The sequence below is a fragment of the Onychomys torridus genome, chromosome 5 (assembly GCF_903995425.1).
Source record: "Onychomys torridus chromosome 5, mOncTor1.1, whole genome shotgun sequence".
Taxonomy (NCBI): domain Eukaryota; kingdom Metazoa; phylum Chordata; class Mammalia; order Rodentia; family Cricetidae; genus Onychomys; species Onychomys torridus.
Window position 1 is genome coordinate 89,859,821 of NC_050447.1, and position 23,861 is coordinate 89,883,681.

Consider the following 23,861-nt stretch of genomic DNA (forward strand, 5'->3'; position numbering starts at 1 on the left):
GCAGCCCCACCACCATCTCACCACCACCTTAACTCTTTTTTATTTCATTCATTTGTTTGTTTTAGTCTTTCGAGACAGGGTTTCTCTGTGTAGCCTTGGCTGTCCTGGAACTCACTCTGTAGACCAGGCTGGCCTCAAACTCACAGAGATTCACCTGCCCGAGCTAAATGTACATGCCAAGAGCCAATGTACTATGCAAATGTACAAATGTAAGATGTACAATGCAAGAGACAATGTCAGAACCAAAATGTACATGCCAAGATGCCTTCTTCAACTCAATGAGGGCGCATCAGCCAGACCTGGCATTGGGTTCACCTCAGAGGTCCACCTTTCCCCTCCCCCCCATTCCTCCCCCTTCCCTTCTTCCCTTCCTCCCTTCCTTCCTCACAGGGTCTCTCCATGAATCCCCATCCTACTTTCAGATAATATATTTAATTTTCTTAAAATGTACACTCTATTAAAAAGTTCAAACAAAAAATTAGGCCATTGGCAAAGTCAGCGGTTGATTTCTGACTCAGTCAGAGTTCTGCCTATTTGATGTGAGCACAGACCCTGGTTATGGGGAGCAGCACAGGGCATCTGGCCAAGGGACTGTGCTTCAGCAGACAACCCCCGGACAGCAGTTTCAGCGGCTGACACTGGGAGTGTGAGCACAGAGGCGGCCTCAGCACAATGCTGCGCATCTTCCTCTCCTGCAGGCTTCTTCTTGGTCCGTACAGTTGTCCTACTCTCATGCCCTTCTTACCCTAACCAGCCAAGAGAGCCAGGAGCTGCCAGGAGGCATCATATGCTCAGCGCCAGGCTGCCCCTGCTGCAGTTTGGGCTTCAGAGACTCTGAACACATCTCCAACATTCACAGTGGCTGGGTTTGGATCCCAGGGGGTGGCTTCTGGCTTTTCCAAGCATTAACTCTATCCTGCTATGTGCGCCCTGAGACATGAGTGAAAATCACAGAACACGTGTCTGGGTGCAATGGGACTGTGGAAAAACATTTTTCCAAGTCCCTCTTTCAAAATATTTTCCTTAGGAGCCCGAGACATCACCACATGGAAACATTGCTGGCCTTGCTACTTATTTCTTTAGCATGTCCTCAAAGAAGAGGCACATTTATGGTCCATCACCTGACTGAATAATTTTTGCTTTTTTTTTTCCTGTTTCAGAGTCCAGAGGCACATGGTGGGCTGCCAGGCATGCTCTGTGAGTAAGGCTACTGACAGCCTGGCATTGGGGTGGGGGTTGCAAAGACCATTTAAGCAGCTATGTCTTTTCTTCAAACATGGCTCACTGGCCAGACCACAGTACTAACCTAGAATCACCCATTTCCATCCATCAGGGTCCCATACCAACACAAGCCAAAGGAAAAGTCTCTTCTAAGTCAGTTAAGTGACCTGAGTTTGATCCCAGAACCTATATGAAAGAGGTAGACACAGGGGCTTACTGGGCGGCCAGCATTGTTGAATCAGTGAGACAGTGGCTTACCAAACAAGGTTGTTGAGCTTGCTTTCACAGGTCATACACACACACACACACACACATACACACACACACACACACACCCTCCTACCATAGGTTTTTGCAAATTCTAATTGGTCTTAATAATAAAAACTGAGTTAGATATCAGGATGAAAGCTGGAAGATCAGAGAAGCAGAGCAGCCAGCTACTAGAAAGACTTCTTATCTCTAGGAATCCTCAGACTGAAAGGGCCAAGCTCCTGTCTTCACCCCACTTTATCACTTCCTCTTTCTGCCCAGCCATATCACTTTCTGTTTCTTCTTTCTAAGTGCTGAGATTAAAGGAGTGTGCCTCCCAAGTACTGGGATCAAAGGCATGAGATCCCAAGAGCTGGGATTAAAGGTGTGTGCCACCACTGCCTGGCTTCTAGTGGCTAACTCTGCACTTTGATCTCAAGGCAAGTTTTATTTGTTAGAGCACAAACAAAATATCACCACAAGTTAGGGTTACTGTTACTGTGATGAAACACCATGACCAAAAAGCAAGTTGGAGAGGAAAGGGTTTGTTTGGCTTATGCTTCTATGTTGCTGCTCATCATCAAAGGAAGTCAGGACAGGAACTTAAGCAGGGCAGGAACCTGTAGGCTGAGGCCATGGAGGGATACTGCTTACTGACTTGCTTCCCATGGCTTGCTCAGGCTACCTTCTTATAGAACCCAGGTCCACCAGCCCAGGATGGGACCACTCACAATGGCCTTCCCCACCAATAACTAACTAGGAAAAACGCCTTACAGCTGGATCTTGTGGAGGCATTTTCTCATTTAAAGCTCCCTACTTTGCGATAATTCTAGTTTGTATGTTAAGTTGACATAAGACTAGTCAGCACACTATCCTTTGCCTGTTATATATTTTATGTTCTCCAAACACAAAGCCAAATGCCTTGTACGATGTAGAAAGGTCAGTCATTAATCTTCCAGTCTTGTGACACAGATGGAGGCATGTTCCAGTAGCACCATCTAACCAAGGGGCTTTGCATAACCCTTCTGTCCCTACCACAGTGTAGTTTACCATTAACCAGACAGTCATTTCTATGAACTTCCTGCACCTGGTATAATTTGTATCTGATTCCAGAATGAGGGGTGCTTTGTGTAGGCCTATAGTTTTTCATGTCTTCCCTGCCACTTTGCACAGTTTAGTCTTTTCCCACTGGGAGAATCTTTTGCAGGAGGGATGCTTTAAGTTCCAGGCCAGCCTGGGCTACAGAGTGAGACTCTGGCTCAGAAAGACAAAGCAAAACTGAACAATCCCAGAGAGGATAGACTTCTTGTTAAAATCTTTTACCCTGGGCATCCCCAATAGACACAAGGAAACCATTGGAGGGGTTGGACATGCTTTTTTCTTCACTGTGGTGACAGTTTCACAGGTGCAGTTGCTCAAACTCATCCAATTGCATGTATTAATCGTGTGTCGAGTTTTTTGTGATTCAGTGAAATCATTTTTTTTTAAATGCAGTTTCAGGAGGATTGTGAATGTGAGGCCCGTCTGGACTACATATATATCAAGACCTTGATAAAATGATCTCCACGGGTTAACTCTCAGCAGGTCCAAGGATAATGGTGGACGAAAGTACTCCTGCTATAATTCCCCGATAGCACTGAAAGGTGGAACAGAGATGCTCTGTTAGCAGTCAGTCTGGGCTAAAACTGTGGATTTCTGACCACCGCTGAGCATTCAACTTGTAGACTCACTGATTTTAAAGTCTCATCAACATGTATCTGATTGATTCCACAAACATGTCAGCCACTGCTCTAGATGCCTGAGGACTGCAAGGCCCTGTCTTTCTGGAGATTTCCCTAACTTACTTTGCTGTAGTGGGATGGCATCACATTAAATCAATGATCATTTAGCTACAGTTGAGAACATGAGTCTGTGTGCTTGTTCCTGTAGCAAAGTTAGTAAGACGACATCAACTCAGGTAATGCAGGCTTCCTGCAAAGGGTCTTAATGTACCTTGAAGAATGATGACTATGAGTACAGTCACTGAGGGGCAGAAATACCATAGTTACAGAAACGAGAGAAAGGCAATCTCTCAGGGACTCGGTACCTTAGTTACCTCCATATAAGGTGTGTGGAAAGAGAACAGTTTGCCTCCCTGACTATTTCAACTGCCTACGCTAAATGGAAGCACAGCATGCCAGTGTTTCTGGTGGTAGAGACTAGAGGAAAAAAATGAGCATAAATTTGTGTCCAGGAGATAAGGGGCTGAGAAAGCGTTGTGAACTGTGGAGTGAGGTTTGCTCATTAGTAATACAAATTTGCATGCCCTTTGACCCAGTAATTATGTTTCTAAGAACCTATCTCACAGGAATAAACAACATAAAATCTTCAGACAAACCCACAAGATAACACAGAAATAAATGCACACATCTGCTCACTGCTTCTCAGTTCACAATGGCCGAGCTAGGGAACCGGCTTAGACAAATGGATAGATAAAATGCAGTACACAAGAGTGCAGACATTTGCATACACGTGACGAAGTTTGATTCGGCCATAAAGGAGAGTGAAATTCTGTCATTTGCAGGAAAACGGATGGAGCTGGAGTCCACTAGGTTAGGTGAAATAAACCAGACCTAGTATCTCATGTCTCATGTTTTCTCTACATACAGAATCAAGATTTGTATGTGTGAGGGGTGGGGTGACCTGAAGGTAGAAAGGACACTATGAAAGCAGCAGAAGAAATCTAAGGGGGAAGACAAAAGGACGTCATAATGCATGTGCCATGCAAGCAGAGGGGCACTATTCAGGGGAAGAAGGCCAATCACGGGGGCGGCGGGGGGGGCACGGGGGGGCATGGGGGGGGGGGGGTGCTGACATGGCAGTGGGAACAAATAAAAACAAGATTTGAGGTCCAAATCTGGACATGTTTTTGTGTCTTAGGGCACAAGAGGCTAACTAAACCAGCTGATAAGACGGTCTAGAAAATTTAAATTGCCAGAAAGGCAGATTTCCTTCATTAAAAGAACTGGGCAACCTGAAATGCATCAGTGCACAATGACACACTGTTTGAGGGACAGTGACTTGTTCAAGGTTCAGAGGGAAGTAGAGGCAGGGGGTTCTGTAGGTATGGTGGTGTTGATCTTCACTGTCAGCTTGGTGGGATTTAGAAGGATCTAGAAGCTGCACCTCTAGGTGAGACTGTGAAAGTGTTTCTAAAGAGGTTTAACTAAGGAGGGGAAAGCATGCCCGAATGTGGGCAGCAGCATCCCATAGGCTGGGATCCTGGACTAAATAATAAAGAGAAACTGAGCTGAGAACCAGCATTCATCTCTCTGCTTCCTGATGGTGGATGTCATGTGACCAACTGCCGCATGCTCCTGCCACCATGTCTTCCCCATCATGATGGACTGTACCCTCAGAATGTGAGTCAAAAAAAGCCTTCCTTCTTTAAGTTGCTTTCATTAGGAGTTTCACCCCAGCGATGAGGACAGTACAAGGGTCCCGAGGGGCCTTCCTCCATGTGGCAACATGGCAGCAGTTCTTGGCAGCTGTTTGGTGGGTAGGATGAATTTCTTTCTTCCAGGGAATACAGAGTCATGACATTCTCCCAGTTTTTTTTTTTTTAACTGAATTTTGATATAATAACCTGAGCTAAATACATATACCTTTTCCTCCCAAGCCTGAACTATGCTATACCAGTGACTAAAATGATGGTAGTTTCATTTCAAAAGTGTCCCCATTGCCAGGAAGCTTGGCATCTATCACTTAAATCCACCAAATATTAAATTGTTGCCATGGCTTTTTGTGTGTTCTTTGATCTGTCTGCTGACACTTGTTTATGCAGAACTGTTTGGAAGCTCATCAGAGACCTAACATCCAGTCCCTTACTTGTTAAGGGTGAGGGCAATCTCCCTTAAAACCATACTAAGGGTTATGAAGTCCAAGAAGAGAGCCCTATTTTAAAAAAGAAAAAAATCCCATAAGCTGCAGCAAGCAAATTTTCTAAATTGCCTCCAGGATTTTTCATTAAATCATTCCCTGAAAGTCAGCCACCCAGGCAATAGCACATAGAAAGGGAGGCAGCCCTACACACAGTGGCCTGGGGGGAGAGACCTCACACCCTGGAAGATGGCCATTTTATTACTTCTTGGCCTCTTATCTGGCTTTAGATGGCCAAGGGGTCACAGTGCCTAAGCCACCTCCCTCTGTGCATAGAAGCCCAAGGTCATGGTGAAATTAAGGGCATGACTAGGTCCTGACTCCAGTGACCTTAGTGAGCAGGATAAGCTGGTGTCTCCCCAGAAACACAGCTTTCCTGTGGGCTCAGGTTTCACATGCTCCTCACAAAGAAAAGAAAAAGAGGTAAACAATCAGGACAATGGAAGCCTGCTAAATGACACTCCCATAAGCCCATATCTTTGTCTTTCAGTCCCAGATGCACACACCTGTGGAGTGTGACTCCAGGATTAACTCAAGCAAGGAGCTGCCAATCAAAGATGCTTGGGTTTCAAAGATAAAGGGACATTCACTTAGAAAGGACACTCCCATGGTCCGGTCTCACTCCCAACAGTGAGAATCACTTCAAAGATCACATCTCTGGACGTGGGGGTTCTCACCTAAAGGAACTGGAGAAAGTATGACCACAGGATGTACAGCCACCCAGGTAAGAACAGGGGTGCAGAGAGCGCATCTCAATCTGCTTGAATTCCAGCTGATGTGCTTCCTAACAGACCCCCAGTAAGGGAAGAAACACGTCTCAGGCTAGCTTTCTCAGGTTCTGCAAAGGAGAACTGTTGCCTGCAGCTGAAAACATCAGCAAAGAAAATGGAGCTTAATTTCATTGACCCAGTCAACAATCTTCACTGTTGCATGTTTCATGAGAAAGAGGAAAATGCTTGATCTTTGGGCTCTGCCAACAAATTAGAATGCTGTTTACAGGACAAGAAAGAAAGTTTACAGAAGAAGAGAGAAAATGAGTTCACTGAAGCTTAAACCTCCACTTGAATGAGGGTGCTGGCAGGAATCTAGGGGAATCTTAGAGCTTGATCCATGGGATGGATGGGGACTTGAACCTTGGAGAAAGACAGAAGAGCAAGCTGAATTTGTTCTGTTAGATACCCACGCCCACGCCTTTCTGTTCTCTGTCCTGACAATGTCTTTTGGGAACAAGAAGCTGTCATCTCAGGGACCCTGCTGGCTTTCCCTGCCTACCTATGTCCCTCTAACCCAAGGTTCTCAACCTTCCTAACACTGCAACCCTTTAATACAGCTCCTTAGGTTGCTACTTCCTAAGTGTAATTTTGCTACTGTTATGAATGGAGGTGTAAATATCTATGCTTTCCAATGGTCTTAGGCAACCCCTGTTAAAGGACTGTTAGACACCCCCCCCCAGGGGCTGTGACCCACTGATTGAGAATCATTGCTCTAATGCTTTCTCACACTGAGTCTTACTAATTATGATGGTCTATACAAGAGTGTACAATGTAGTATTATTTATATACTATAGAGATTAGTCTGTGGTTGGTCAGTATCGATCCAAATTAACCCTAAGGTATTCAGAAAAAAAAAATATATATATATATATATGAATGAGATGAGCCAGGACAAGAAAAGAATGTATGGGAACCAATCTAATTTATAGATTGAGATGTGACTGTACCTCATGTTCAGCACACGTTGACTTTAAGAATGGATGCAATAACTACCCTGCAGAAGCAGTGATGTCTTTAATGACTGAACAAATGAATAATGATGATGATGGTAGATAGATCGTGAGTAAACGGGTATGCATTTGCAAGTAAAAGGATATTTATGTGTGATTACTTGGTCTGTTTTGAAAGGGTTTACAAAAGACTTGCTCCATAGAAGTGTCTGGAATTCCATGAAGTCATTTTTCTGAGACTTCTCCTTGGTTCAGACTTCTCAACAACAACAATGACAACAATGATAACGACGACAAAGACAAAGACGATGATGATGGTGATGATGATGATGACAGGCAGAAAGTGTGTGTGTGTGTGTGTGTGTGTGTGTGTGTGTGTGTGTGTTAATTTTCTGTTGCTGTGAGGAATACTTGAGAAAAAAAAAGTGACTTAAGGGAGGAAAGATTCTCACTGGCTCACAGTTCTGAAGGCTCGAGGTCCATGCTTGGCTGCCCCATTATGCTTTAGACTATTGGAAAGGCAAAACATCTTTGCAGAAGGGCTGGAGGAAAGCATCTCTCTCCCCGCAGACAGGAGGAAGAGAGAAGGAAGGGTCCTCAGATGAAACTTCCAAGGCAGTTCTCAGTGTTTCCTTCCTCCAATTAGGCTTCCCGAACCTGGCATCGGGGCCATCAAATTGTAAATCTATTGGTAGGTTAGTCCAACCATTGATTGAATCAGCCCTCATGATCTTTTCTAAAGGCCGTTTGAGCTGACTGACAAGTCTTAAACACATGAGCCTTCAAGGAGGCATTTTACACTCAGCACAGCAGAAAATGCCCCTTTCTTCTACTTTCTGACCCTACACCAAAACTCCTCAAATGTATTCTGTGATAATCACTAGATAAATGTTGTCTATGACAGAAAAAACATATTTATACATCTATAGCACCACATTTCCTGGGGTGTTAAGAATAAATTCTAGGGGCTGGAGAGGTGGCTCAATGGTTAAGAGTACTTGTTGCTCTTGCAGAGGACCTAGGTTTGGTTCCCAGTACCCAAACTGCTGCTCTTAACCCTCTATAATTCCATTCTAGAGGATCCAACACTCTCTTCTGGCCTCTAAGGACACTGCATGCAAGTATAGTGTACAGGAATAACATTCAGGCAGAACATCCACACATATAAAATAAAACAAGCAATTTAAAAAAAAAGATTAAATTTCAATGACTTAAATATTTTATATGTACCCAACTACTGAGTTTAAAAATATATCTACTGCATAAAATCAGATAACCTCTGAAATATTTCATGTTCAATATTTGATAAATTGCTGACGGAATGAAACAGTTTGAATAGACTCTTGAAGTTTGCTATTCTGGTTTACAATATTTGCATAATCTTCAAAACATTTCTTAAGGCAGTTGTGTATGTGTGTGTGTGTGTGTGTGTGTGTGTGTGTGTGTGTGCCCACATGTGTATGTGGGAATGCTCACATGTACATATGTGTGTCACCCTATGTGTGCTCTCATTTGCATGTGGGTATGTCCACATGTACATGTATGTGCCCATCTGTATGTGTGTATGTACATGTATACACCCACATGTGCATGTATGTATGTGTGCATGAGGAGACTAAATGTTGACAATGGATGTTTTCCTCATGCTTGTGCAGCAAACAGTTTGCCAATTGAGCCATCTTCCCAACCCTCTTAGGTGAATTTTGGATAGAGAGAAGAAGAAAGAGGAGGAGGAGGAGGAGGAGGAGGAGGAAGGAGTCATTCCTTGGTATTGAATGATAGCACAATGTACACCTATCATGAAAAATGTTTATTAAACTCCCACACATGCATAGTATGAACGGAATGTTGCCCAAACTCAACTCTTTCATGCCTACAATTGTAACTGCATCCACTCTTAGAAAGAAGAGTATATATTTAATGAAAATGGGCTAGCTCAGTTTCTAAAATGAGAAACAAGAAACCGGAGCTGACATACACTAGGAAGCATTTTCTTCCCTGCCTTGAATAAAACTTTTAGGACATACCAGATTTTTATAGACTCCATTATTGTCAGTAGATAGTGAGGAGGATAAAAATAATGTCTTAACAGATTCAGATCTAGTCCAGCATCAGAGATGATACACAGTGCACTGACTAGGAGAAGATTTGAATGTCACAGGAAAACATTTGTCAAACCAGGAACCTGTCTGAGAAGTTACACTGAATAAATAGTTCAGTATCCAGGAGTTCCAAACAGCATGTAGCCTTCTGGGCTACACACTGTCTTAGTGAAGCACTGTATCCCCTACAAACATCATACACCGAAGCTACCCCAAGCTGCGAAGAAGAAACATTTGTGCCCATGCCCTAGGCAGTTGCTCAGAGGCTTGCTACCATCACTCACCTAAATAACTTACCAACCTCCTGATTGTGGGGTCCTTTTGTGATTCTGCAGTCACGCCCTCCCTCCACTGATAGGTGCACCCTGACTAATGCAGTGGACCGAAACATCATGGAGCAAACATAGATCAGTCTGGGAAGACAGCTCAGTCAGGAGAGCGCTCGCCATGCAAACAGGAGGAGCTGAGTTTGATCCCCTGGATCAAGTTAAAACGTCAGAGCACAGTGAAATTTTCTAGCAATCCCAGCACTGAGGAGATGGAGACAGGTGGATCCCTGGGCCTCACCGATTGGCCAGTCTTGCCTACTTGATGAGTTCTAGGCCACCAAGAGGCACTATCCCAGAAAGAAAGGGGACAGTACCTGAAGAATGACACTTGAGGTTGGCCTTTGACCTCCACATGCAACTACCCACATGTGCACGTGTATGCATACACACACACACACACACACACACACACACACACACACACACTTATTAATGCCTTGACAAGCAAATACTTAATTCACCTGGTGTGCCCGAGTATCATTGGGATGACAATGCCTGGGGCTCTGTGCCTAAGTGATTTCAGAAGCCAGTAGCGATTCTTCCTTCCAGTTCAGTATTCTTTGGTCTGTCCACTTGACTGGAGTCAGAATCACCTAAGAGACTGAGGCACACCTCTGGGTGTGCCTATTAGTACATTTCCAGAGAAGATTAAAGGGGGGGTACTGGTTGTGGGGGAATACCACCCCATGGGTGTCTGTGTGGAATATAAGGGGGTGGTGAGAAACCAGCAGAGTGCCAACCCCCCTACCCCCCTGCTTCCTGGCCCATGATGTGAGCTGCTTTGCTCTGCCCTTGTGGAGTGAGCCTTCTGAACCCAGCACTGAAATAAACACTTCCTCCCTCAGGTTGTCCACGCCACAGCAAGGAGACTGGTGGAAGTGGTACAGCATGTCTTCTCCAACATGGACCTGAGGGAAAAATGGCCCAGGAACCTTCTCCAGGGAGAAGCCTGCAAGCACACAAAATAAAATCTGGTTCCTGTTCACAGAACATGGGGACAAGGGGGCTGTGACATGAGAGCAATGGTGTCTTGGGGATTTGGAGGAACTTCAATGTGACCTTCATTGAGGAGAGAAAAAACGAGACAGACCCAGAAAGCAGCATGGCTGTCTTGTGGTCCCACATGCCTGCTTGCATCTCTAGTCCTCCCTCCCCCGCTTTCCACCCACACAGACAGGGAAGAACCACTCCACATCTCCTTCATTCTTGAAACCACCCCAGACTTGACCACAGCTTCTGGGTTTGGCTTGTTTGCCTAACGGGGCTTCTCTGTTTCATGGGCTAGTCTTGAACTGTTGGGTTCTCATACCAATCCTATACCAGGTTCCCAAGCATCTGGGACCATAGAAGTGCTGCCTAGGCTAACAACACAATTTCTGATTTCAAACTCAAATCCAAGGAGACAGACACCGACTGAAGCAGAGAGGCCCGAAGCTGACTCTGTGCTAATCCACCTGCCTAGGAGAGAGGTCATTCCACCCTTGACCTGAAGACATGGTGAGGGGCAGCTAAGGGCTTTCTGTGAGCTGGCAGCCTTTCAAAAGTGACTTGGTCTGGTGAGTCTCAAGAAGAAGGCTATAAGTGGTTTCCCTCTCCCACTTTATAGATGGAACACCAGAGGTTGAGAGTGGCAAGTGACAGGCACACAGCTGGGCTCTCAACTACGTTAGTCCTCCTTAACCACGCTAAAGGACCTGTGAGTGTCCCCTTGGCGGCAGAGCTGTCCTTCATGTAAACATCAACATACACTAAGGAAGGTGCCCAGCAAAGTTCGGTGGCTTGTACACAGATAGATTCATTTTTTAATACAACTCACTGGACTGTTTCTGGCAGCACAGAGAAAGGGTCAACCAAGTGCTTTGTAATGAGGCCTGGGAGAGATGTCCAAACAGGGAAATTCCTGTGCAGTGGAAGAGCCTGGGAAAAGATACTTCCCTGGAGACCAGAGTGAACCCCTCACCTGATTGAAAGGGTTTAGGTCACCTAGCTGGCTATCACCTGAGGGAGGTGGGGAGCGTGGGGCTTCCTGAAAAGCTCTGCATGTGTACGTGTGTGAATTTGTGCATGTGCGCGTGCGTGCGTGCCTGCATGCCTGTGTGGAGGCCAGTACTTCACTTGGCTGTCTTCCTCAGTCCCCCTGTGGTGTTTCTTCTTGGTTGTCAACTATGTCTGGAATTAAGTGAAACCCAAGTGACGGGGTATACTTATAAGGGATTTTTCTTAACTAAATCACTTGAAGTGGGAAGACCCACTTTCAATCCAGATCTTTTGAGATGGGACTAATGTACCTTTGATCTGGGCCATACCTTCTGCTGGCAGCCCATAAAAAGGACATGGAAGAAGGGAGCTTGCTCTCTTTGCCCACTTGCTCTCACCGGCAAGTCCATACTTTTACCGGTATTAGCATATATTTCTTTGGGGCCCCAGTGCATACTGAAGACCAGCTGAGATGTCCAGCCTCATGAACTGAATAGCTACTGGATTCTTGGAAAGTTCCATTGATAAACAGCCATTGTTGGATTAGCTGAACCACAGCCTGTAAGCCATTCTAATAAATCCCCTTTGTCTGTATATATAGATTCATTCTGTAAGTTCTGTTACTCTAGAGCACCCTGACTAATATACACCTTCCACCTTATTTATTTAAGACAGAGTCTCTAACTGAATCTGGAGATCACCAATTCTGCTAGAATAACTGGCCAGTGAGCCCCAGGGATGCCCCTGTCTCTGCCTCTCCAGTGCTGGGGTTATAGACATGGGTTATCATGACTGTCTTTCCATGGGTGCTAGGGATACAACACAAGTCCTCATGGCACTGGGCTGGCTGAGCCATCTTCCTAGCCTCAGGTTCTACATACAAATTTTCAAAACTCAGAATACCTTAGTAAATATTTAATGTGTATTTATATTTGAGGACAAAATTTACTCTCTGACTGTGGTGGTTTGAATAGGAATGGCCCCCATAGGCTCATGTATTTGAATACTTGGGCATTAGTAAGTGAAACTACTTGACAAGGATTTGGAGGAGTGGCCTCATTGAAGGAAGTGTGTCACTGGGGGTGGGCTTTGAGGTTTCAGATGCTCAAGTCAGGCCCAGTGTCTCTCTCTCCCAGCTGCCTGCCAGTCTAAATGTAGAACTCTTGGCTAACTCTCCAGTGCCGTGTTTGCCTGCCTGCCTGCCTGCTGCCATGCTTCCCACTGTGATGACAATGGACTAAACCTTTGAACTGTAAGCCAGCCTCAATTAAATGCTTTCCTTGTAAGAGTTGCCATGGCCATGGTGTTTCTTTACAGCAAAAGAACTTTGACTAAGGCTCTGACATGTGAGAAAGTGCTATATTCCAACGATGCCCAGACTGGCCACTCACCTGCTCTTTCCTGTGGGTCTTTCATCTCTTGTATTCCACATCATCTGTTCCATTTTAGAAGAGCATGTTACAAGCAAATCATCAGTCTCTCAGAGCCTGTGATTTCTGAGCTGCTAATTTGATTGGTATTATTCTGAAGGGTTTGGTCACACAGAAGCTGTGCTTTGGTGACTTCAACCATACTGTATACCTCATTGTGCATGAAGCTCTGCACCCAGATCAGTCTGAAATGGTGTTAAGTAGCCATTTTTTTTTTTTTGAGTTAAAGTATTCTATTGTGGAGGGAAGCTCCTTGAGACTAGAAAAGTTCTTAAAGGAAGCTCATTAAGACTCAGGAAATCTAGAAGGAAGTTTCTTAAGATCTAGGAAGTAAGCAACTCATAAGTCTCAGGAAGTCCCTCAAACTGAGCAGATTCACAAAGCTCTTCCTTCCCTAAGCTTATAGAAATAGGAGGGACTGAGGAGACTCAGACTAGCCCAGAGCATGGAAGAGACTCTCTGACCTGCTGGCCTGCCTGCAGGTTCTGCAGAAGGTGCCAGGGATGCAACTTCCACAAGTTGTCACCCATGCTAGGGTAGCTTTCAGTGATATTGCTGCCTTTGAGTCATCCCTGCTCCTGTAAATAACCTCCCACCACACTCCTTTGAGTAATACCAGTAAACTCACTGGTTTACTAAATTGGACTTCAGTTGTATGGTTACTTTGGCCTATAGTTGGTTCCCTATCTGGGGTGAATACACATTTATCCATTGCTTTCCAGGAATCGTGTCACACAACATCTGGCACAACAATCAAGAAGAAGGTCTTCCCTGTAAACACTCTATTCACCACACACAAAGCCACCAAAGTGCTTGAGCCTAGAGGATCCAGAAGCATCAGTGTCCTTTGCACCAGGTGCCATTCAGTGCCCTACAGATTATAAACTTCAAACAGTCCACCCTCATCCCCTGCATGCATGGCTGGTGGGAGTGAGCTAGAGACAGGCAGCCTGTGGGGACTAGCTTGCCTTCCACTCTATGAATGGCTTAGCACTAAACTCATCAGCATTCTAAAATTAAATAATTTTCATCTCAACATGCTAGCACTGTGTGCTATTAATGAGTGCGTATAAAAGCAATCAACCCTCTTTGGAGTGTTTTAGACCCCAGGCATTTTGTGAGGAGACCCAGAAGAGAATTCTGCACAGTGAGGCATGACTCCATTCTCCATATAGCTATTCCTAAAAAGTGCTTCTATTAGGAAAGTGTTTGAGAGCACACCATGTGGAAGTCATTAGGAAACCCTTTGGCAAAGTAAAATGTCCCTGCTCAGTGTAAGTATGATTTCTTAGTTTCTCCAGCATCGGCCTTACTGTAGCTGTTGGATTAAGGCAATCTATGTCATCCTTGCTTCTGGATGAAGGTGCACCCATGCTAGGAGCTTCATCTTCCACTGCCTGGCTCTGTGTCTTGTCATAGAATGAGTAGTGAAGAAGTACCAGAAAGTTCCATCTGGAATCTCAAGATGTGCTATATCCCTGTGCAGATAAGCCACCAATTCCTAACCATGCCAGGTGCTGCAGGCTGCCTGTCCACATATACACGGGGCACTCCCAACTGTGGCCCCTTTTCTTCCTATCTAACCTCTCTCCCATCCATGTCTACATCAGGGAAGGAAGCAGAAGGAAACACCTGAAAACATCCCAGTCACTCACTGACCTCTTTTCTGGCCTGTGGTAGGGAGGCAAAAGATGCTGGTAGGAGAAACTGGAGAACTCTCTACAAACTGTCATCAACCTAAACCAAGTAGGGGACCCATGAGAGCAGCAAGAAAATCCAGCTCCATGGAGTATTTAGAAGGATGCTTATTCTGATTTGACCCATCACAAAATCCCAAGGAATGATCCAAGGGGATCAGAAAGATGAAGAGAACCCAGAGGCCATGCTTCTTGGTGTGCAAACTTAGGGCTCGGAGTAACCAAGCAGTTCTGAACCAAAGGCTCACCCTGCAGAGGATATCTGTCAGTGCCTAGAAATATTCTGGTTGCCCACTGGGGGAGGACACCAATCTTCTGTCATCCAATGAGCAGAAGCTGGGGATACTGTTGAACACTGGCAGCCCCCATACAACAAAGAATCATCTAGAAAACATCAACAGTGCCAAGGTTCGACAGCTTGGGGCTAAACCAAAGCTTAACAACATGAGTTTTGTTTTAGCAGCTCAGTTGGTAAAGTATTTGTCTTGAAGGCATTGGGGCCTGAGTTCAATACCCAGAACCCACATGAAAAGGCAGGTGTGGTGTCACCTGTCCAAAATCTTAGCCTTGGTGAGGTGGAAACAGGCCAGTTTCCTATGGCTTGCTGGCCCCTCAGCCTAACCTACTCATCAAATTCAGGTTTGTGAGAGACAGCACTTGAAAAATGACACCAAAGGTTGTCCTCTGGCCTGTGCGCATGTACACACACACACACACACACACACACACACACACACACACTTCACTTTGTAAACACTGTCTATTCTAGTTTGTTGAGTTCATGTATTAGACAACAAACTAAGCGGTAAACTGGCGTCCACAGATGGATAGGCCTCTGTGTGATTATTTTCGGAGTTGGGTAGAAATGGCAAACAGCAGAGCGCTGCCCTAAAACCTCTTCTGCTGCATGAATAAAACATCACCGCCTCTAAATTTAAACTTAAAGCCAATTAATTCATCAAAATGTCACTTGTCACCTAAAGCATTCTAGTAGCAAGGAAATACCTTGGAAGAAGAAAGAGTCCTCACAGGGCGAGAGGGAATGGAGTGAGGATGTTGTCCACAGGGCAGGAACCAATGTAGCCTTACCTACTTCTACTAATCCCTTCAGAGGATGCTTGGGAAATGGTGTTTAGGAATATTGTTGGTGGCCCGAGTGACTTGCTTTCTATGTGGCCTTTCCTGGGTCTTACTATAAAGTATGTTGAGCACAGACATCATACTCAATAGCTGCTCACCGGCCTCCAAAGTCACAAACCTCAGTCCTGGCTTTCACAAAGTGCATAGAGCCAGGAACACGTGGAACCATAAAAATAAACCTTGTTATGACTTCAGGGGCTGAGAGATGACTTCTCAGAGCCTGTAATTTCTAGTGTTGTCTTTAGTTATAAGAAAGCAGAGAATGTAGACACAAAACACAGAATACCTATATTCTAACAGAAGTTCCCAGAGCAGGAAGATTGGGAATCCTCTCCACACCCTCGGGAAAGCTGGGTTCTGAAAGGCTCAACTTCCTGTTATCCCCGGGCTGAATGGCTTTCAGGGACAGAGAACTCCCTTCTGCCATGGAAAGCCAATACAGGCAACAATCTTAGCAGCACAATCCAAGACAGGGAGACACAGGAGCATCAGAAAGCGTTATACTGAGTTACATACTATCTCCACGGACTTTTAAGGTGAAATCAGGCCATTGAAATCAAGCACTCAAACCTTGTGTTTTTGATGCAAATAACAAAAATGAATAAGTTCACAGCCAAGTACTCGGACTAGAAGGTATTAAGAATAATTTAAGTACAGACATACTCTTATTGGTGACTATTATTAAATTATAAAGCAAATGTCTAGTATTTCCCTAAAAACCAATACATTATGCTGTAATTCCTAGCAATAAGAGGTTAAAAAAATCATTCAGAATTATCAAGCTGTTAGTCTAGACTTTCTTAGAAATGAATGAGTCATGCTCACTTCTTAAACCCACTGAGGGGGCAAGTTGCAATCTTTATGCTGTGTCTAACTACAGAGGTATGATACAAGATCCTGATAATATCTCAAACAATATCTTGAGTTTGCTTCAAGCAGGTCTCTCTCTCTCATTCAAAAAAACAGAATAAATGCCACCAAATAAGTCCTAGCCCCATAGATAATACCATATAAGTCCTACCCCCACAGGTAATATCAAATAAGCCCCACCCGATGGCTCATCACAGCAGCCAAGGTCAGCAGCTGAAGCCCAGGGTAAAGTTAGAGTTACTCCACCTGGCCGCAAGCACTCATGATTTAGACACTTAAGTATCTAGGAGGATCCAAATAAAATCTTCGCACTTAGAACCCATACAGCCCTAAAGCAAAGAAACACAGCCAGGTTCAATGAATCTTCATCATTTGTGTCTGAGAGACATAGTTAAAATGCAGGCCGTCACAGCCTGAGTTCTCCTGAGCGAACGGCACCAGGATCCAATCTGAAACCCACTCAGACAAGGACTCTGCTTCTCAGAAGCATTCCTCGTGGACAGCCACAACAGGCATGCCCTCAGAATCACTTGAAGTGGACACGTGTGGGGGAAGACGGTAAAGATGTGTTTGGGAAGCAGACAGCAGAGAAAGTGTAACAGAAAGCCCCCCAGTGCCTTCAAGGCTGGAGAACTGCCTCTAGGCCCCTTTATTGAAGTTGCCAATCCTAGTGCAGGAGGGAGGGTGCAAGGAACCTTCCCTTAGCTCTTCCCTGACTGCTGTGTCTCTGGCAGGGAGACCACCAGTGAGCAGGGAAATTACGTAGGGGTCTTACTTTTGTAGCTGGTCGCCCAGGGCTGGTAGCCATAGTAGCCTGTGATGCGCAGGATCCGCTCCTCGATGGACGTGAGTCCCACCGGCCCGCTAGTGAGGTCCTCCACGGAGCGTGACCATTTCAGATCCTCCTTGATCGCCTCATCCACCACCAAGTACTTAAGCTGCCGGAGCTGAGGGCTGATGTCCGACAGTCTCCGCGGGCTGACGTCCGGTGACCTCCTCATGCCACTGAGGTCGCGGGAAGGCGGGATGAGTCAAGGGCAGAGAAGGGGAGACGTCAGTGAGGACCAGTGAGGACCCATGGTTGCTCCCCTCGTGTGCTTGCTAATGCCCTGCTCCCCGGAACCTCGGCGTCGAGCCTCGGGCTACGAGAGCAGGGACGAGTAGCCAGGAGAGGATGCTGAAACTTCCCCGGCTCAGCCGCACACGACCGTCCCTGCCTCCCTCCCCTAGCCTGGCAGTGCGGGCTGAGCGGATGCTGGGGACCACCTGCCCGCAGCCCTCCCGCTCCTGCTGCGGGCACTACTCACACAGCGATGCTCTTGGCCCTGGGAGCGCCGCCAGGAAACTCTCGGATACCCATGGGCGGCGACAGCGAGTGGCCCCAGGCGCCCAGATTGGAGCCGGAGGAGCCGCGGCCCGAGCTCCCCACAGCTGCTGCGAGGGTCCGGAAGCCTGTGGGTCGCTCGCGGCTCAGCAGGGCCACTCTAGGTGGGTCCGCGGCTCTGGCTACCGGGAGCCGGTAGCAGAGCAGCGCCGCGCCCCCCGCTTGTCGCCGCCGGCGCCCTAGCACGCGAGATCGCGGACGCCCGAGCTCCGGAGAGCGTGCCCGGCAGTGCGCTCTGGAGCCACCGGGGAGTGAGGTTGTGGCGGTCCCGGCGCTCGTGGACCAGGCGGGGGCGCGCGTCCCGATCCCTGCCACCTGGTGTGTGCCGGGCTTAGGGCTGGAGTTCTGCAACCTTAGGGGCGCGGGACTTGTCACGGTTCTGGCTTTCTGGTTTTGACATGAGAGTCTCTATTTTTCCCCACACCCACCCCAGCACACACCATCCCAAAGAGCAGAAAGCAAACTAACCTGGCGTTTCACAGTGCACACTAAGTGGCCAAACAGACGAGGCGGTGATTGCTGGTAGGTCAGGCAGTGTCCTCAGCTCACAAGCTCAAGGAGTCTCTGCAGAACCTCTGGCCCTAGTTAGCTTCCAAGGAGTGCCTTGTTCCCAAGCCATTCCAGACCACCAAATCGCCCTCCATACCGCCGTTCTTCACTGAGCACAAATTTAGAAAATACACAGATATATAGAGAAGACCATAGCTTGATTGAGCCTCAAAAGATTGCTTTGAATTATAGCTAGACTCTACTCCAATAGTTTTTTTAATGAAAGATCTATTTCCCCCAAGAGATCGAAGTGCAGACACTACTTTATGTGTTGCTTTAAGAAAAGATATATTGTTCCTCAGTGAACTGGGAATAGAGGGGAACTTACTTCTTCAACTTTGATAAAAAGAATTTACCAAGGAAAGGAACTACAACTTCTCCGCTAAGATGAGAGGCAACCAAGGGCTATATCCTTGCTGTGCCTCCACAACATCTTACTGGGAGCCCTAGCCAATTAAATTACTCCAAAAAAGGGAGAATATAATGGATGCCATTTAGAATGAAGTAAAAGAAAAATGAAATTGTCTTTGCAAATGGCAGCATTGCTGATGTAGAAAGCCCCAAAGGACCAACCACAGAAATGTCTAGAGTTAATAACTGTGATAGACTTGACTGTCACTTGACGTGAGTTAGAATTACCATGGGAGCAAACCTTTGGGGAGGTCTGTGTGGGAGTCTCTAGATGTGGCTGCATTACTCCATGCGCTGGGCCCTGGGATGAATCAAAAGTAGACAGTGAGCTGAGCATCTCTCTCTGCTTCCTGATGATGTGACCATGTGACCAGCCACCCCATGCTCCCGCCACCATGGTATTTTTAAACTGTGATTCCAATAAAGGCTTCTTTCTAAAGTTGTTTTTTTTTTTTTTCTACTATTTTACCACAGTAATGCGTGGAGTAACTAACACAACTGGCTTTTTCAAAGACTGAAAGAGTCAAAGTTAACATACAAAACTTAGCCATTTTCCTATGTCTTTGCAATGTACAATTGGAATTTGAAAGAAAAAAACAACAGTATTTTTCACAGGACTCCTAAAAGTGTAAATTTAGAGATGGATCTAATATGTTCAACATCTACATGAGGCAAATAAAAGAAACAAAATTCCAAGTGAACACATTGACCAAGGTGTCTCTGAACTTCAATGCATGCATATTCTTTTCTCAAGAATCTACCTTCCCTTGGGTTTCTGGGTCAGTGATGGAAATGACCAGGTGGTGGCCCATCTGGGTTCTTCGGCACTTCATTCATCATTTAATGCTTTCAGGGTTGGGACCAGGACAGTGACAGCCAGACAATCCAGGAGCATCGGTGTCAGAAGCAATTATATTCATTACCTGAAGGAGGTCAGGACTTTAACATTTTCTATTCATAATAAGACCTCAAGGAATACACTTAATGGGCACAGTGTTGTGAACCAGGCTAATCAATGCCATTGCCCAACACAGAAGATAAACTGCATATATGTTTCTACAGCCTTTTAAAAACAAGATTTGTTTTTATTTATGTGTCTTTGCCTACATTGTATGTAAATGCACCACATGCATGCAGTACCCATGGAGGCCAGGAGAAGACCTCAGATCCTTTGGGGTTAGAGTTACAGACACTTCCCAGTTGCCATGTGGGCATTGGGTATAAAACTCATGCTCTCTACATGAGCAGCAAGGGCTATTGGCCATTGACGCTATCACTCCAATACTCTGTAGCTTATTCTTTGTACCAGTAAATAAAACTCAAACTTTTAAATATTACTTTATTGAGATATACTTTTTTCAATATGAGAATGACTTGTTTTTCTGAAAATGTCCAGATGCCCCTGAAATATTTAGAATATTTAGGTACATGGCGACTTTAAAATTGAACTAAGTAAACATCTACTGAGGGCAGGGCATGTACTAGGGCCTGGGAAAGAGGCTAGAAACACCAATAACACAAGTGCCCCCCCCTTGACCCTGCAGCACAATAAACAAACAAGTAAGTGAAGACTGGCCAATGTAGGCCTTGATCCTTGCATGTAGAGTCTCTGGAAGCTGAAGGACACATCTCCAAGTCATCACCCTCACATGGGAGGGAGGAGACCAGGATCAAAGGGATGTCAGAGACCTTAGATGTTGAAAGCTAGTGATTTGCCTGTAGATACAAAAGGAAGTAGAAAGAGAATATGCAAGGGAAAAGGGGGGGGGAGCCAAGGAGGAGGAAGAGGAGAAGGGGGAGGGGGGGGGGGGAGGGAGAGGGGAATACGCAGTATGGAAGGATATTAGAGAAGAAAGATGCAGTGGTTGGAAAGTGTGCCTTGCCCAGGAACCTGTTTGGAAAGCATGAAGGTATTCATTGTTAACTTCACAAAATTCATTCACTTGGGAGAAGGGACCCGAGACAGGCCTGTGGGGGTTGTCTGGATTGTTTTAAGGTGGGAAGACCTGCCCAATGAGGTGACATTGGTGACATTGGCTAGCTGGGACCCTGAGCAGCAAAGGTGAAGAAAAGGAGCTGGCAGCATTCCTTCATTGCTCTCTGCTTCCTGATGATCTGTGAGCTAAAATAAACCATTCTCTCTTAAGTTACCATCGTCGGAGTATGTTATCACAGCAACTGGAAAAGGAGCAAGGACAGAAGGTCCAGCATTCCAGTATGAAGTGGCATAGGCAGGGCAGCTTCACAAAAGGGCTTTGTCAACAGAGTCAACATTCTCACTTCCCAGAATCCTTGCTGGTTTCTTCCTACCTCCATATCCAGAGTAATCCTCTTAAAGGCCAAAAGGGCCCTCTTCTGTGGAAAACTTTCAGGTGTTGCTTTCTTTAAATCCTTAGGCTTGCCCCACCCACCTGCCCCCAGCCTTTCATCCTGTAGTGATCTCCATCCCTCCATCCTCCCTGCCTCCCAGAGCCCTGGACTCCCAGCCTCCAGAACAGAATGCATGACATCATGCCTTCTCTGCCTGGAAGGCGGGTGCACAGCTGACCTGGAAGACCTTGTGATGCCCTCACCCACCTCACATTTACTCCGAGTCCCTCCCTCCAGGAGGCTTTCTCTGGCCCTGATGGAGTAGACTAGTTCCTTCCGACACAATTTTTAATACTCTACTGTGGCCTTTAGAACCCTTGTCGGAGCTTTATGACAAGTTCATTTACTGGGTTATTTGATTCATGTTTGTCTCCTCCACTCAGCTGAAACTTCTATGAGGCTAAGATTCCTCTGTCTTCTTCATGACCCTCCTATCTATCATGTCTGTATAGGCACTGCTCATAAAAACAACTCTTAAATAAATGAGCAAAGGGACAACAGTGAATGAAACTACTTGAGCAATAAGATGTGTGAGGGATGGAAGGACACAGTTTACAGAATTTACTTAGACTTTCCGTTCCTATCAGTTCCCATTTCTAGGCTAACACTGACTCACCTTCAAAGGCTGGCAGGGACAGACTTCTGACTTCCTCACAGCTTGTCTTTTTGGGGACTCTTACTCCAGCCTTCCTCCAAACCCCATTTTTCAGCCCAGACAGAATGCATAGCAACAAAATGCCCTGTTTTCCGAGTCAGTTGTGACTTTAAATGCCTTTTCTATTCTCAAAAAGTACAACCTCAATGTTGATAGTGTGTCCCAATTTTGGTACAAAGACATAGTTGTTGTGATATGCGTCTCTGATGTGCTTAAGGAAATTTTGCACGTTATAATGGATCGGTTGATGACTGAAAAATTAATGCATACATACTTACCTGGTTATGCAGATGGCTGATAGAGAGGTGGATGGATGGATACTCACACATGATGTGTTTTATTTCTTCCAAGGAGTAGGAGCCTCCTTTTGGGACCGGGTCCTTCATTTCTTTTCTAATCCATGTAGCACTCAAGCCTAAGGGAGTTCTGTTGGTGGATTTTCCAACATCATGGGAAATGCCATAGGTTTCTGACACGGTGCAATTTTCATTAGGGAAGAAGTATTTATTGAGATCATGCAAATATTTGATTGGACTAGTTGCAATTGGTATCTTCAGCTGTGACCAGACCATGATCACAGTAACAACAGTAGAACGTGTGGGCTGGGGCAACAACCCAGTCACTAAAACATCGCCTTGAGTTCAATGCACAGATCTCATTACAAAACCAAACCAAACCAAACCAAAAACAAAAACAAAAACTAGGCATGGTGGCTCACAATTGTAAGCTCAGTGGGAGGTGGAGACAGACAGATCCCAGGTACACAATAGTCAGTCAGTCCAGCTTCCTTGGTAGGTTCCAAGCCAGAGGAAGATCCTGACTCAAAAAGAAAATGGAGCACAATAGGAAGGATATTTGAAGAAGTTTTCTGGTCTTCATATGTGTGAACCTACACACACACACACACACACACACACACAAATAGAGAAAGGAAGAGAAGGAAAAACAACACTTTACCATGTGCTTTTATCACATTATAAGAACAGAATAAACTCAAAGAGAGGCTGAAAGCCAGAAAAGACAAAAACAAAACAAAAAACCAAAGAAAAACAAAGCAAAACAAGCAAACAAACAAACAAAAAACTAACAAGAAACAGATGCAGCCTAAATCTTCTAGATCCAAAGATCTAGATAGGGATAGGATGGCAAAGGCCCTGAAAATGGAGTCAGCTTGCTATGGTGATGAGCCTCTAGCTCCACCAGCTGCACAGGAGTTACTTAATGGAGAGAGGGAATTTATGGACAAGGAAACAAACAACAGAGGCAGACATGAAGTCACATCTATGCGAGATTTTGGTGCGCAGTTAATGCACACAGAACCCACTGGAAACCAGCAAGTAAAGTTCCAAGAGAAATGTATATTGAAAAGAGCCTAACTCAGAAAACTTTCAACTGCCAGACACTACTGGAGCTGGCTTGAGAGCAGGAAACAGCTGGAGAAGTTTTATAGGCCTTAGGGAGAGCCTCCACATCAACACTGACTCCATCATAGCCAAGGAGGGCAGTGGAAAAGGTTGACCTTGCAAAGGACAGAGCCAAGGGCCTTGGGGAGCCCTGGACAAGAATTTCTCCCTGCAGAATTGAGTTAGGACTTGGCTAAAATATAGGGAACTATTCCAAAGCCAGCTCCACAGGGTTTCAGCATTGCTGGGGACCAGCAACCTCTGCCTATTACTGGCCAATCTGTGGCTGTGATCTGGTCCTCCTCGCTGCACTGTTGTAGTTTGAGTGTGTGTAAGGAACTAGATGACCTGTCCTTTTGCCAAAGACTGCTTTAGGCGGTCACTTCTGAATTTGAGAGATCAGAACACTGAAAACTGACAAGCCCCTGGGAGA

The 23,861-nt window shown here is 45.6% G+C and overlaps 1 protein-coding gene across 1 annotated transcript; it reads right to left on the reverse strand.

Annotated features, from left to right (window-relative positions):
• Nucleotides 1-17,414: 17,414 nt before the first annotated feature.
• Nucleotides 17,415-18,684, reverse strand: LOC118584612. Its single transcript, XM_036188885.1, has 4 exons — nucleotides 18,667-18,684; nucleotides 18,509-18,559; nucleotides 17,964-18,427; nucleotides 17,415-17,661 (listed from the first exon to the last, which is right to left on the reverse strand). The coding sequence occupies exons 1-4, from the start codon at nucleotides 18,682-18,684 to the stop codon at nucleotides 17,415-17,417; spliced, it is 780 nt and encodes a 259-aa protein (XP_036044778.1).
• Between the last annotated feature and the right edge of the window lie 5,177 nt (nucleotides 18,685-23,861).

Coding starts and splice junctions, on each gene's coding strand:
- LOC118584612 (XM_036188885.1), bottom strand. Junction 18,428..18,508: donor TGTGCACTGTGAAACGCCAG/GTTAGTTTGCTT, acceptor TGTCAAAACCAG/AAAGCCAGAACCGTGACAAG. Junction 17,662..17,963: donor AGGGCCAAGAGCATCGCTGT/GTGAGTAGTGCC, acceptor CCGCGACCTCAG/TGGCATGAGGAGGTCACCGG.